Source organism: Gymnoscopelus braueri, assembly GCF_963280865.1.
Source record: "Gymnoscopelus braueri genome assembly, chromosome: 13".
NCBI lineage: Eukaryota > Metazoa > Chordata > Actinopteri > Myctophiformes > Myctophidae > Gymnoscopelus > Gymnoscopelus braueri.
Window position 1 is genome coordinate 11,010,594 of NC_137615.1, and position 15,653 is coordinate 11,026,246.

General features: G+C 40.7%; 2 protein-coding genes across 4 annotated transcripts; one reads left to right on the top strand and one right to left on the bottom strand.

The window, feature by feature from the left end:
* The first annotated feature begins 503 nt into the window (after positions 1 to 503).
* On the top strand, positions 504 to 7,520 carry cUnh17orf75 (chromosome Un C17orf75 homolog). The gene is made up of 10 exons (XM_080446948.1): positions 504 to 773; positions 1,952 to 2,029; positions 2,710 to 2,835; positions 3,226 to 3,354; positions 3,872 to 3,932; positions 4,047 to 4,166; positions 5,046 to 5,110; positions 5,297 to 5,430; positions 6,392 to 6,495; positions 6,878 to 7,520. The coding sequence occupies exons 1-10, from the start codon at positions 631 to 633 to the stop codon at positions 7,091 to 7,093; spliced, it is 1,176 nt and encodes a 391-aa protein (XP_080303074.1). The 5' UTR covers positions 504 to 630; the 3' UTR covers positions 7,094 to 7,520.
* Positions 7,521 to 9,422: 1,902 nt separating this feature from the next.
* LOC308098371 (uncharacterized protein) lies at positions 9,423 to 15,176 on the bottom strand. 3 transcript variants are annotated; one of them, XM_080446697.1, is made up of 10 exons: positions 15,058 to 15,176; positions 14,719 to 14,796; positions 14,470 to 14,502; positions 13,830 to 13,910; positions 13,047 to 13,132; positions 12,062 to 12,273; positions 11,366 to 11,467; positions 10,975 to 11,103; positions 10,606 to 10,677; positions 9,423 to 9,989 (listed from the first exon to the last, which is right to left on the bottom strand). In XM_080446697.1, exons 1-10 carry the CDS (start codon positions 15,118 to 15,120, stop codon positions 9,865 to 9,867), a joined length of 981 nt encoding a protein of 326 aa, XP_080302823.1. In that variant the 5' UTR covers positions 15,121 to 15,176; the 3' UTR covers positions 9,423 to 9,864. The 3 variants fall into 3 exon arrangements, with proteins under 3 accessions (XP_080302823.1, XP_080302822.1, XP_080302821.1); XM_080446696.1 differs by having other exon boundaries at positions 10,606 to 10,671; positions 13,830 to 13,916; XM_080446695.1 differs by having other exon boundaries at positions 13,830 to 13,916.
* Between the last annotated feature and the right edge of the window lie 477 nt (positions 15,177 to 15,653).

Genomic DNA, 15,653 nt, shown 5'->3' on the forward strand with positions numbered 1-15,653 from the left:
CGGGTTGCGTTTTTTGGGGCTTGCGTTTTGGGGCTTGCGTTTCTAAAGTGCAGCAGTTTGTTTCCTAATGTTGTTGAAACCAGTGGTTCAAAAACATTTTCAAGTCAAGGACCCCCAAAATTCATATTTATTTGTCTGCGGACCCCCATCTGAAAACATTTTTATGCCAGGGACCCCATACAAGATTTGTGTTATTAAAATGTTTAAAAAATAATCCACATTTTTTTTTAAATTTCTTCCAGATTTGTTTTTTTTGTTGTTGTTGAGAATAGCAGACCTACAAGCTCACAACGCGCAGTGAGCTTGTAGATCGGCTATTTTAGTTTAAAGGAGGAAGGGGTCGCTTCTTTTGGCCTTTTCATAGACCTGGTTGCTTGTTTCTCTCGCGAAACCTGGCAACGCTGACCGGGCACGCATGCGTGCTAAAATACTCGATCTTCAAAACGTCAACACTCATTCGACCAACCTTTGCGCAATGTGTTTACGTCCGTCCACATGTTTTATGAATCTTCTCTTTCAGTCAGCGTCGTAGATCCCAGATAAATAACACTCTGCTGTCATCTGTGGTTTTAAACAGCTGCTATAGTTGTAATAATAATATAATAATAAACAAAGTATTCAGTTTGTAAGATGTTTACCTCTCAGACCTCGTCCTTCCAAGACTCCATTGATGTGGAAGAGAAGGATGACTTCGACAGTGAAGACATTGCAGCTTACAACCAGAAAACACAACTGGACTGTTACTACACCATCTATCTGTATCAAGGCACCAGGTATAACATATTATCCCCCCAAACAGCTTTACTTCTGTTCTTCATGATATTGATTGATTGAATACTCTATTAACAGTTTGCAATGTGTGTACATTATGTACAATGATTGTTAAAAGGATAACACAAAAAGCCCTATAGTGGATTGTTTCCATTGTGGTCCTGTGTATTCAATTCATTAAGACATTTAAAGACGTACTATAATATACCATGATAATAAACAAGACATAATCAACACTATTAGCAACTAAGGTATATGTACAGTAAACATTTGGGGGAGGGGGGGGGGGCGGTGACTTCTGGTTAAGACAAATTATTGACAGCTATACTGTTGATTGTTGGTGTGTGTTGTCATGCTAGTTGTAACTGTGAGCTGGATGGTTGCAGCCTGCAGGATTATTATTATTATTATTATATATTGAGCTGATGATGCTTATATTCCAATGCACTTGAATGCATTGGGATATGACCTACAATGGTATGGCCATAGTATGGCCATAGTAGTGTTTTTACAATTATACATACTTATTCTACAGTACTTTTTTTTTTTTGCATAACAAATTAATCTGTCTCTTTCTGCAGCAACACCCCCCCCCCACACACACACACACACACACACACACACACACACACACACACACACACACACACACACACACACACACACACACACACACACACACACACACACACACACACACACACATTTGTAGCAGCCCTGCATCTCATAACTGTCACACTCACAGTGTTCTAGTTTGTGGTTGTTAACTTGCTTGTTCACAGAGCAAAATACGAGGCTTTCTAGACAAAAGTCAAACAATTATTATTTTAAAGCTGTATTATGTTGCTTTCTTTAGTGAATAAAATGTTATTTTGACCAATTTCTATGGTAGAGTTAGAGCATGTTAATTCAATATAACTTATACAATTTCTTCCCTGAGCAAGCAGGCAGGCTCTATTAGCTCAGCGGTTAAAATATATTTTTTTAAATACCAGGTTCGAATCCGGGGTAGAGCAGGAAAGTTTCACATTTCTGTGAATTGATTTGCATACCATACTGAACTTAACGGAAAAGCAATGGCTTCTGTGAAGGTCAAGAAAACTGAAAATTGGTCTCAGCCAGCCAGGTCTTCATGGGTTCATAACCACCGAATGAAGAGTGACCTGTCAAACTGTCTTAGATCTGAGGCATCCGGAGAAAGCGCGGCATCATGGACCCAGAGACGAGCAGACTCCACCGCCAGTCAGGAAGACTTTAGGTAACCATGGTGAACCATGGGATCCTTCCGCCCGCCGACTTGCTCTCGCTTTCAGTGCTTTGTGATTCTGTGGCTTTAAGTGTTGTGCATTTGATGTATCTTATCTACCACGCTGGGACCGCCGCGGGAATTCCAATCAACATGGAATCAAACTTTGTTCCTTTCCTGATTGTGCTCTGATTTATCATCACTCTGCAGACATTTCTACAATACTGAGTTACACGGTCTTTGCATTTTTCATATTTACAATTGGCTACTCCGGTTGAGGAGAATGAAAACCTTTTGGATGTGTTGGTAGACGCATGAAGAACACAGGCCATTTCTCAATGGCATTAAGCAGCATTTATACGACAGTGTCGCAGTTGGAAAATACAGTAACTGATCTTCAAACTCACAATGCGTTGTGAGCTTGTAGATCGGCTTTTTTTTTCGTTGCATGATGGAGCATAAATCATGGGCAATAAAAAACATGCCAGTCATTAGAAACGCCACGAAAGGCGGTGCTGTGTGACTCGGTTGGCCAAAGAAAAACGTGATGTAACTCTATGTTGTGGACTTGGTCTCTTGAATCATCAGCTTCCTCCATCTCCTCTCCATTGATCCGACTGGCTGGCAAGCTTCCTCATCACCTCTCACTGGCCGCATGTATCCATGTTAACCACCTCTGTCCCTGTCCACAGCCTGACCTTAGTGGACAGCAGCCTGCCGGCGGAGGCAGAACCGGAGCTACGTAGCTACATCTCCAGGAGGCTGAGTAAAGGAGCCCTGCTGGGGGGAATGGGCAACATTGCCACTGTGGAACTCAGGTGATAATAATTCTCAGCCGTTGAACAACATTTTGCATCCTCAATTGCATCAAACCTGTTACTTAGTGAATGACCATCATTTTATAGTGTTCCAGTTCCATTTTTTTGGGTTTGTTTTATCACTACCAATTTCACTTTTTTAACCTGTATCCTGTATGAGTTCTCTCTCCTGGATTGGATCAAATCGGTACCCTGATCTGAAAATGTAGTGTTTACTAAAGTGCTGGAGAGATGGGAAGACCCCTATTACTGAACAAACACTAAAGCAATGATGACATTGGAATACCTGAATATAGAGCTATTTAACAATCGTTTAAACAAAGAAATAATAATATCTCTTATTACGCTACCTTTAATGACACAACTCTATTGATGTTTGATTCTTCCCAGTGTCCCAGAGCAGGCAGTAGGATGTTACTGCTGTCTTCTGGAGCAGGAGAGGTCCCCCGATCAGCCCGATGCTGATGGAAATGGATACGTCATCTGCTTTATGGGGGGCTCTGAAAAGGGACTCAATTTATATCCTTTGCTATATTGTACATAAGTCATGACATGACTAACATTTCTCCAAAGATAGTACATCATTACAAACTTACCACACTATTTGAGCCCATTTTGGGCAAACATTAGTCACTGACCTTTGAATTTGATTTGTAAATAAATGTTTTCTCCAGGGATTCAAGGCATATATATTCAATCACAGAAAATGGTCTGCAGTAATGTAATGTAAGTATACTGTGAATCGTAGTCAATGGACTAAACATGCCAGACTACTGGTATGGTTCTTTTTGAAGAGTTTGATTTGTAGAAAAGAAATTGCTTTTGGAATTTGGAAAATGTCTGTTTCACTCCAGTTTTACAGACATCACCAACATAAACAAACCTATTACAGCCCAAAACACGTCTCCACTGCTATTTGTCTTTTCTTTTTGGTTGTGGGACTATCCATTTGATTACTTATACTGCATTCATACACAGCATAACAACTTCAGACAGATAAACAAGCAGCCTTTCCCAGTTCCTTGACTGTCTGTACATTCCGACAAGAGCTCGACAAATATGTCCAAGGCCTGCAGAGCAGTTTACAAACTCCAGAGGTACAGTAAGAGAATAGAACCTGTGTTTTATGTTTTATAACGCTCTGTCCTATTTATTGACGTAACCTTGATTTCAGTGATGTAACGCCTTCCGTCCCTCTGTGTGTGCATCAGGTACAGAACCTGGAGACGGAGGTGCGTCCCTATCTGACCCGCTGGTACGAGGAGTCGGTGATGCACATCCATCGTGTGGTACTGCTGGTCCAGGGGAGCATCAGCTTCCTGCTGCATGCAGTGAGTAGTAGGCCTGTCACATTTATATCACATAATCGTCTAATCGCTATAACTTTTGCATAATCGTCATAATCGTATCTATGTTGAAAAACTTTCACACATTTTCAAATATTAAAAAAAAAGCAGAAATAGCAGATCTACAAGCTTACAACGCGTGACACGTTGTAAGCTTGTAGATCAGCTATTTCTGCTATTTTCAAATGTGTCAATAATTTATTTGTATATTTAAGTTATTTGACATATCTGACCTGTGCAATCTTTTATTACGAAGCCTAAAAGGCAAAAGGAAATGTATTTTGTGTTCATATGTTCCGATGTTCAATGCCAAACACACAATTAAATCCTTAATCGCAACAATGAATTGTCAACTTTTGTAACACAATTTGTAATCGTGACAGCCCTAGCAGTGAGTCACCTCTCGCTGCCACCGTTTTGTGGCCTTAGAATGTGATATATTAGATAGATTTTGCTCTTGTTTACTTGCTCCGAAGGGACCATGAAAACTGCAAATTAATTGTGCAAACCCGTTCTTGTTTGCAAATGTGTCACTCTCTACAGCGACCACACTTTCTCCTTACTCAACATACAGTACAGTACATACAAGCATTACTTGTGTTTTGGCTTGATATTAACCAGTCTTAACAAACCAAGTCATTGAGGAAGTAAAAACTGAAAAATAGGAACCTGTTACCCTTCTATATCATCATGTCATCACAAGACAAATATTTGTTTACTCTGTGGAATGTAACATCTCAGCATCGATAGAGTTTACTGTGGTTAATGATCACTGCTGTTAATGTTCAAGACATCAAACGCAAAAAAGAAGACAACAATGCCAGAAAGGATACATTTGTAATCACTTTAGCTTCTTGTGTTCAGGCTCTGAGTCACATTCAAGTGGAGGTTGTCAATTCAGATGAGAAGACAAAGGCTGATGTGGCCAGGTGAGTTAGTTTACCAATAATGCAACACAAACAAATCACATGGCTAAAACAGCTCCCTACTGAGTGTATTGCACCCTACCACCACATATTGTAGCGTGTAATCGATTACTAATAGATGTGGGTATGTGCTGTCGTACATTTCCGTGTATGTGACTGTGACCAGTGTTTTGTTTGGTGGATGTTTAGGTTTGTGAAAGCAGCCAGTTTGCAGGGCCTCTCCCAACAGGACACCACCACAGCCTCGCTATGCAAGGCCATGTCCGAGGACACTAACCTGATCATAGACTGCTCCACCAGCCCACCCACATTCTCCAACACTGGTAGGTGGTAATCAGAGTAATCTAGATGATTGAATCTGGCATCCCTATTTTGGGCATGTCATTATACTGTAGGTGAAAAGACACTGTAGGCTTGTAGTTTGGCTATTTGAGCTATTTGTCGCACAACTAAGTATATAGGGCTTAAGTGGTTAAACTGGGCTCAGACTGCAGTAATCTACTGCAGATTTGGGCCAGATTTGCCTCCCCTGGTTACATTTTATCATCGAGAGGAAAATCCTGGGAGATGAGCCTAGCGTTTGGTCAGCACCACTACACACAGGGAGGGCAGTGCATCCAAGCCGTCGCTGACTGATCTTTTGAGCACAAGATCACATCAAAGTTACACAGGACAGTCGGGAGTGCGTAAAGGAGTTTTTACATACACAAGGACTGGGTGCATGTAAACGGCAAGCATATGAGAGATTGATTATTTTATCAATTTTGAAATACACACTAGCAAATGGATATCTTGTAAAAGACCATGTACCACTCTCCTACCAGTTCCCACCGTCTGCATATAGATGAGTGAATATCTACTTCACAATAACCCCCCCCAACCCTCCTCATTCCTTGTCTGCTCATTAACTCTTTAACTGCCAGAGTTATACACAATCTACCCCCTTCCCTGCCAGAGACAATACATTGCAAAAATAGGTAAAATGTGAATTTTGTCTCCGTTTATTTTTTAACATTGAAGTGAATGGAGCAGAAAATCTTTGCATCGCGTTATCTCCTGCTTCCTTTGTGATAAACGAAAAATCTCGTTTTTCTCGTCGACGGCGGGATGAGCCATGCAGAGAAAAACGAGAAATCTCGTCAAAGGCAGGTAAAGAGTTAAGACTGAGCACGAGATTTTATGAAAGGCTTCTTGATGAACTCTTACAATTTTAGATGTCATATACGATTTTATTGTCCTGCAGTCTGAGTCCAGCTTGACGTGTTTTTTTTTCCGTTCCCCCAGTCAGTAATCGTTTCTGTGATGACTGGATCCAGGCGTTCCTGAATGCAGCAGAGCGTTGTAATCCTTTCCTGCTTAGACAGATCCTGGAAAACTTCAAACTCAAGGTGACAGTCAGTAGCAACATTGAATACGACTCAACAGCACAACATGTTTGAAAGTTCTCCTCCCAATGCCCACCTTTCCTTTCTTGTGGAACAGTGGTTCTCAAAGTGGGGTCCTTGAGGGGCTTCCAGAGGTCCCCAGCTAAATTATTGATAGTTAGGAACCAACAAATGGACCCTTACAGGTCTGTAACTCTGAGTGTGTACAAATGGAACCATTTGTACACTTTCTGAGTTATGGGTGCCTGTGGACAAATGCATACCAAAGTAGGTTTCTTTGAAATAAAAAATAAAATGTTTGAGAACCACTGTACGCTGAACATTGGCGTTTTTCTCTTGGTTCCTTCCTTTCCTCCTCCATAATGCCTTGTCCTCGCCCCTGCAGGCCATCCAAGACATGAACAGCCTGAAGCGCTTCGTGCGGCAGGCAGAGATGAGCCACTACGCTCTGTTCCGCTGCTGCCAGTTCCTGCAGGGCTGCGGCAACGGCGACGTGCTGCTGCAGAACGCCAGGAACGAACACAGTGACCTGCCTGAGGCCTGCAGCATCATCACTGTCCTGGAGGAGTTCCTCAGGGAGCAATCCCAGGCCAAGGCATGATTCCCTTCATTCCAGCACAGACGCCAGGGTTGAGAACTTCACACCTAGCCGTGGTAGACCATCCCGGTCGCGGAATTCCCATTTCCATTTGATTTCAGCAGACCGGTCTGCTGAATGAAAATGAAATTGAATTCCGCGAGCGGGAGGGTTTACCAGGCTACTTCACACCAGCCAAACTGCCAAAATTAATACTATCAACACTTTGGCAATGACTAGTAAGAGTATCTACTCTACCAGCCGTTTGGGCTGTTTGGCAGATAACTGACATAAAGTTGTATTATACTCTAATCAAAAAGTGTGTTCTTTAGAAGGATAAAAAGCCCCCAGTACATTCCTGCCCTGGCTGGTTTTGATAGCTCCCAGACAGAAAGGCTGTCAGTGTTTGTAGAAATTAAGGAGGCATATTGTACAACACTAAATCCACAGGTTCAATAACTTTTAACAACTGCACAGGTCTTACCTACCTCGTAGGGTCTTCGTGTTTTAGTCACACCCAGGGCCTTCGGGTCACTTTGACCCGAAGGCCCTGGGTGAAAATTGTCATTTTCATGAAAATGAAAAATTTCATTTTCATATCACATGTTTAGTACAGTAAATAAGGCAAATAGAAGAAGTTTCATTGAGAACAAAAATGTTTTACATACTTTTAATTCATGTTGAAAATGTTAAACCGGGTTAAAAGGACCCGAGGACCCTACGAGGGTTAAATGTCAGGTGAGGTGACATTAATTAAGAAAACATTTTAGGACAATTGAAGAACATAATTGACCCAACTTGGGTGAATTGTTAGACGCCTATCTGAAACAATAACATCAATTCCAATCAGTGTATATGTAAGCCAATCAAATGGAGCCAATATTTAGTTACTATAAACAATTAGCTATTTGACTTCCTGTGTTTTACACTTTGTCCATTTTGTCTCCCCTGGCTACAGTACATAATATGTAATGATATGATTTGTATCTTCCTGTTTCTATTTATGTTGCTACATGAACACAACTGGAATCATGTACACTATATACCAAAAATCTCCAAAATCACCATTGCTACTTTTTAGTTCAACAGTCTTTTAAACAGTACCTCTACACACCATTGAATCATTTATGGATGTTTATGTCTCAATTGAGGTTCAAGCTGTTATTTTGTTTTTTTGTTTCTGTTATTTGCCTTGATTCTTTTCTGTTCCAAAGAGAAACGTGTTTTTTAGAGAATGCACAAATCACTTTTAACCATCACATTCGTTTCACCGCGCGTTTCAGCTTGTAGTTCAATTAATTCCCTGCACTACCATAGTTTTGTCATATGAGAACTGCTATATTTGTCTATGAAGTGATATTTCAGAGTCTATTTAATCCTTATGTGGGAATGCTTTGTTGTGAATCTAGCGTAGTTTTGAGTCTTCAAAGTTATCAAGTGTAATGTAAAATAATGCTCTGTACTGTATACTACTGTCATCGTCACGTCTCTCACCAGCCTGGTTGTCTCCTCTGAGAGCCAAACTACGCCAATCTTCCATCCTTGTGCCTGTATGAGACCATTTTCCGGATCGATTTACTGAGCCTTTGCTGGAAGGTTACATGTGCCACACAGAAACACATAGTGGTGAACAGTGGGGCATTAGAGTGCTGCCTGTGTTAAGGTAGTTGGGGAAACTGGATTTATTCTCTTTTGGTAATGCTCAGTAAATCATAGCCCTGCGTATGTTAGATGTTGAAGATACCACACTATCATCATTCAACTGGATCTTAAAGGAACAGTTTCCCATGCATGAATAAGGCCAAGACTTTAACCACTTTCGGTTTGAAATCCCTATTTTCATAAATGTATAGAAATCACGAAAATAGCAGTTCTGCAAGTTCATAACAGCAGCGCCGTGACATATTGTGAGCTTGTAGATCAGATATTTTTTTGGAAGAGTGGTTAAGTGGTTTAAAGAAATCCTACCAAGTACGCTAAATGTTTCCTAAAACTAGACTTTAACCATGCCAGGGAAACTTGTCCACCATGTATAAAGCAATATTGATGTTTTTTATGTTTATTTAACTGTGAACAAAAGTGACGTGTGGGTGAATTTGCTATTGTGGACCATGGTGCGACTGACCTCCTTGCACCTGTAACACTTCTCAGCTCTGTACAGTGTGGCACAGTATATAATGTTATAAAGTAATACTTGGTTGGTTCTCTGTCTTGTAAATAGAAGCTCAAAGACAACAGTACTGTGTCAAGTCTCTTTATTGTCTAAGATGTGGAATGGTTGCAGCATGTGCTGCTGCTCGTTGTCTGTTGCATGGAAATATGAAGTACCGTACAACCAATGTCCTAGTGCAGTGTAAAGACAAATCTATTCAACCTATTCAACCTCATATGTCGCGCCGCGCTTCTAGCTTGTGGATCTGCTACTTATGGTGCTTTTGAATCACGCTATAGTATGATCAAGTAGGGCGTTAATTTACGAAAAAACACAAAAAGTTAGAATATGGAGATAGGTTTCTGCCCGACAGCAACGACGACATACCCTGTGTATGTGTACCCAGGGGTCCTTAAGGGGATTCAAGTCCCCAGCTAAAGTATTGATCGTTAGGAAACAAATTTACCCTTACAGGTCTGTAACTCAGAGGGAGTTATAGGGATCCGTGGACAAGTGCTTACCAAATTGGGGGTCCTTGAAATTAAAACGTTTGAGAACCACTGCTGTACACAGACAAGGTACTCTTACAGTAGCAAAACTCAGCTGCAGAGAGAATTCATAGCTCTGTCCAGGGATCAGTGTTCTAGAAGTATATGGGTGTGTATGGTCTTGCTGATGCAGTCTCTCTGGCCCCCCAGCTTGCTGATTCTCCCCCGAGACTGGCCATCATGTCCTCCAGCAGGCTCCCTCCCACCTCCAGATCCCCCTCTGCAACCACAAACAAATGGAATACATAAAGAAACACGGCTTAGGAGTAGCTTTTCAACCTGGCGTTCCTATTTTGGGCATGTCATTATAGGCCAAAAATATATCGTGAAAGTTGCAGATATATTGCCTGAAAAGGATATTTTCACTATTCGTCATACATCAAATTACGTAGAGCTTACATACTGTAGTTAAACAGACAAGATAAATTGGCCTGTCATTTCACCACTGCCATTCATTATTATAAAGCTCTAAGGATCTATGCTCAATTGTGGAGTAAGAGACGTGGAAGCCAACAAATACCCCCCAAAAACAGTGGTTTTCAAAGTGGAGTCCAGGGGCCTCCAGGGACCCCCAGGGGATCTTCAGGGGGTCCCCAGCCAAATGAGGAGTTATTTTAATTTCACTATAATGCAATTCACTTGAATGCAAGAAGTGACTATACCACCTGTCCTTATGACAGAATCATCTTAAATGGGGTTCCACGGCCTAATGAAAGTCAATTTGGGGGTCTGTGACGGTGGCGTGACAAAGTTTGACAACTGCTGCTCTATCTACACCATCATGTGAGACAAGAACAAGAAATCCAGTTACAGTGACATGTTGAAGTCAGACTTACCATCTGACGTTGTCCTCAAAAGAGTGCTTGGTACGTCGTAGATGCTCTCCATCGTCTCTCTGTGTTCTGAAACTATCACAGCAAACACTCCTACTGTACTACTCCACTAAGAGAATATCGTTGCTGTCGGGCAGAATGTGTATGTTTGTGTGTGTATGTGTGTATTTTTGCTAGTTTTGAACATTTATAAAGTGAAAGTGGTTAAGTTTGTCTGTGGGTTTTAAAAATTCTGAACCAATGAGGTGCTTGTGACTAAATAATAACAACATTTTGGATCCATTGGAACACTTGGTTCTTCTCTTCGTCTTTTTTTCCCATTTCCATTTGGAAATAAAAGTGACTTATTTGAGGTGTAGAGGACAATCTCACCTTGATGGTCATGAAGCCGCCTGTAGGACAAAGGAACATCATACAGCTCCTCATCAGCAGACAAGACCTGCTGAGGAATGTCATAAAGGCCCTCGTCCTCCTCTGATGAACCGTTCATTTGACACATCGCTAAAGAGGACGCAAAATTATTATTATTAATTATTAATCACAGCACTGCACAAGGTATGTTTTATTTATTTTCTCAATAGTGAAAATAGCATATCTACAAGTACAAGCTCGCAACACAACATGTCACATACAGTAGATCGGCTGTTTTCAACAGGGTGTTGACAGTGTTAGGTAACTAATTGGATATGAACTAATTATAGCGTACAGTACTTTTATAACAAACAACCGTCACAGCAGTCTACACAGACAGTACTGTACTTACTCTTTGGAGGTGGTAAAATGTCATAGTCTGCCTCTGCCTCTTCCTGTGTCTCCTCCTCAGTCTTGAAGCCACTGGTCTCATGTACATTGGGGTGTCCATCACCTGAAAACACTCTCTTTAGCACCCCCTAGTGTTCATTACAACATACTACTAGAATGCCCAGCCTTCTGTGTTGCATTTCTTATCATCATGAATCTTTGCACCCCAACTTATGATGACCTCAGCACATTTTGGCACATGTTCAGAATACATAGTATGAAAATAGCTAGGCCTGTTTGAATGAATCACACATTCAAATCGTTATGGACACGCTGGGGGTGTCCGAATTTTTATTAAAAAAAATAATTGATTTGAGGGAAATTAAAAATGACACTTCTTTTACATAAAGAATTGCATAAATTGTAGATCTACAAATTCAAGACGCTTTGTGAGCTTGTAGATCAGCTATTTTTGTGTGACACTGTTGTACGATGAAGTATAAAATAAGTAAATAGGTAAAAAAAATATATATATAAATATTAGAATAGTTTTGAGTCAATTAATTGATATATTTTTATTTTTTAAATCATCAAAAAAAATATGCTTCTTAATTATTGGATTAATCGAAAGAGTAATTTCATAGTATAATCACAAATAAAAAAATAGAATGTTGCAGCTCTACACACACTCAGACCTTATATCCCTGTGAGGACTTACAGACTGTAAAGCTGTTTTGATGGATAGGCTCTTCACTGTTCAGCTCCGAGGAGGAGGAGATGGAAGAGAAGGTGGTACCGCTCTGGTGGCGGTTCTGGCTGGGATATGCAGGGGCCGAGAGGGGCCGAACACCCAGAGCGACGTCATCATCACAGCTTGAGCTGAAGGGCATGCTGGAGTGTCCCCTCTCACGTTGGTGACAAACATCCAAGCTGAGGGGCCAACAGAACCAGTGTTTTTATGTGGTAAAATGTGGAATTATTTCATTTCTGTCTTCCTGTCAAGCAGAATGGATCACAGCAACATCATTTTCACTGTAAGTTTATAGATTTAGAATGGTACATCTTACACCTCAATGTAAACACGGTTGTAGAGGCTACTACAGTGATCTTTTCATTTCAACTGAGACTTTTTCGTTTCCTACGAGTAAAGAAAGAGGAATGGTTGTCCAAGGCAGTGGATCTCAACCTTTTCAGGCTGCGACCCCCCCAAAATAATCATATTTGAACTGGGGACACACCGCCCTGATAAGCACTTGGAATGTAGGAGTTGATGCAGTACATTTACATTCTACTGATAAATATTGTGAAAATAGCAGATCTACAAGCTCACAACGTTGTGAGCTTGTCTTTTTCCTTTTCTTTCTTTCTTTTTATTTAGTTATTAAAAAGGTCTTAAAAGTCTTAAATTGTCACTTCACTGTAATCTGGGGACTCCCCCCAACATCATGTGGGGACCCCCCTGGGGGTCCCAACCCACAGGTTGAGAACCACTGGTCTAGGGCCAGGACCCACCACATGGTGTCCGATTATGACCTTAACCTTATGACCTTATGTCTGCCCAATGGGACTGGTTAAGGCCCAAACGGCCAGCCTGCGTTGGGTTCTGGCCTTAGACAACCAGCCCCTCTTTCTTTGAGTAGTATTTTACTTTACATGAGTAGAAATTATTAGCCGTTCATATTAAAAGCTCTTATCATCTTTACCGTGTGCTGCCCTCGGGGTTAGCGAGGTGCATGGCTTGCCATAGCTTCCCGATCCATTCCTTTCTCAAAGCAGCTGTCTCTGCAGCCTGTGAGACACACACACACACACACACACACACACACACACACACACACACACACACACACACACACACACACACACACACACACACACACGTGTGATTTGGGCTTCATATTAGGGCTGTCCTCTACTAAAGATATTCTTACAGTCAACTAAAAGTTATAGGAATTTGTCGACTGATCGATTGGTTGATTTAATAAACACATCTGTAAAATTGTGTTACAATCATGCAGAGACCAGCCTCTTTGGGTTGTATTGGTGAGATTGAGAACGTTCTAATGTTGATTTGACAATGGCTATTGAAAGTTATAGACTGGCAGAATAAAAGATGTGCATGGAAAAGCATAAACATTGACTACTAAAATCTTGGTCAACTAAGACCAAACAGACTGATTAATGGACTATAAGGGGAAAGCCCTAAAAGTTCCTCCCTTACCCTGGAACCGGACCTCCTGCACACTATGTTTTTGTCATTGTTGTATGACAACTATCAAAAATAGCTGATCTACAAGCTTGCACGTGTTGTGTTAACACATTTAACGTGTCTGACCAGAAGCAGGGATAAAACATAATCCCCTTCCCCGTCGGTGATGACAATGAACGACCTGGGGGTTGGATATCAAACGCAGAAGCATGAACCTATACACCCCCATGGCACGGTTGTGTGCAATGCATGCCTTCAAATAGCAGAAATGACTCACCAACACCTTTCTCTTCCCATTGGTCATGGTGATTTCAAACACAAAGCGCTTGCTGTCCTCCCTGGGCACCTCCCTCACCGACTGAACCTGGTGCAAGTGAGGTCACAATTAATGTACCATGTATACTGTATCAACAAGTCACTCAACACAACTCATGTACCATCATGTACTTACCAAAAGTAAAAGTACTCATTATGCAGAATGTCCCATTTCAAGTTTTCAAAAGTATCAAAATCTTTTGAAAATAGCAGATCTACAAGCTCACAATGCGTCACATCGCAACACATTGTGAGCTATTTTCAAATGGCCGAAATGTATATAGGGCTGAGTGTGTTTTGTAATAACAATCAAAATCTACAAAGTGTAGTAACTAAAGTTTTCAAATAATTGTAGTGGAGTAAAAAGTACAATATTTGCCTCTGAGATGTAGTGGAGTAGAAGTAAAAGTATCGGGAATTGTAAAGTACAAATACCTCAAAATTGTACTTAAGTACAGTACTTGAGTAAATGTATTTGGTTACTTTCCACCACTGCAATTAACACATCACTAAAAACAACTCATGTACTGTCCCATCAACAAATCTCTAAACACAGAGGAATAAATGAATTCTATTTCATGTTAAATCAAAGGTGGACTCACAGTGTAGATGTAGTACAGGCCCCTCAGATGTAACTGTGGAGTGATGGGATCAAAATGTATTAAAATCAATACATACAGTAGATGAATACATAAATGTACAGGGGCACACCACCAACACAACGACACCCGAAAGAGTGTTTGTCCCTAATATATTATGGAGATGCTGATAGGTTATAGCTTCAATGTAAATGCTATTGACTTGTATTACATTTATTCTGTTTGTTCTATTACAGCAAATGTATTACTTACTGCACTGCCACCTTTCTTGTTGTAGAAAAACAATGTTGTATTTTGGAGTCTGAACCAATACGTTGACCATCTGATTTTCTAGAGAGAAGACCGATATACTGTAGTTGTTTTGATAAACCAGTATCACACTTTTTCACAAGACTAATAGGAAGGCGTTATTAGATCATAGATAGATATAGGTAGGTAGGTAGATAGATATGTGTTGATCAATACATAAGTTATTATAATGATAGGTAAGGATTTGATGAATGATACTGGTATAGGTCATTCTGATCAATAGGTAAGTCAAACAATTCTACATAAGTCTAACAACAAATCTATTTTGAAACTCCATCTTACCATAGTATCTTTTTGTTTTTTTAAGAAGCCCTCGAACAGTAATCTAGTCCCGTCAGTCGACATGGTGGCTTGCTGTAGCTTATAATTCTGTGTACCTGTGTTGCTGGTCTAACTTCCTCCTCACACAGCGATGCACAGTATCAATCCCCCCTCATCTCTTTACTTCTCTATTCCGATTCACAAAAGGGGATTTTTGGACATCAACAAAGAACAGAATAGATATGTAGCCACTGAGAAGGGGAACCTTAAAAACATACCATTCATTGTAGTATTTATTCAAGATGATTGCATTTTCTGCTGAGAGATACAAATAATAATACCTTGGTTACAGTTGTATCATTACATCACAAAGGCAACAGCCTCTACACGGCCCCTGTGTAGTACTGTAAGTAGTAAGAGTTGGTGTAAGTCCATTTTGTGAAACCGATGACGCCACACAATCGTTGAGTTGGCAGCCCAAGGTCAAGAAGGGCCCGTCAGTGCTCCAGCTCAAAGTCGAGGGCCTAACCACCGGTGGTGGAAGGTGGAACTCACATGTTTTACTTAAGTAAAAAGTATCAATACCACAATCTTAGAAATACTCAGTTACAAGTAAA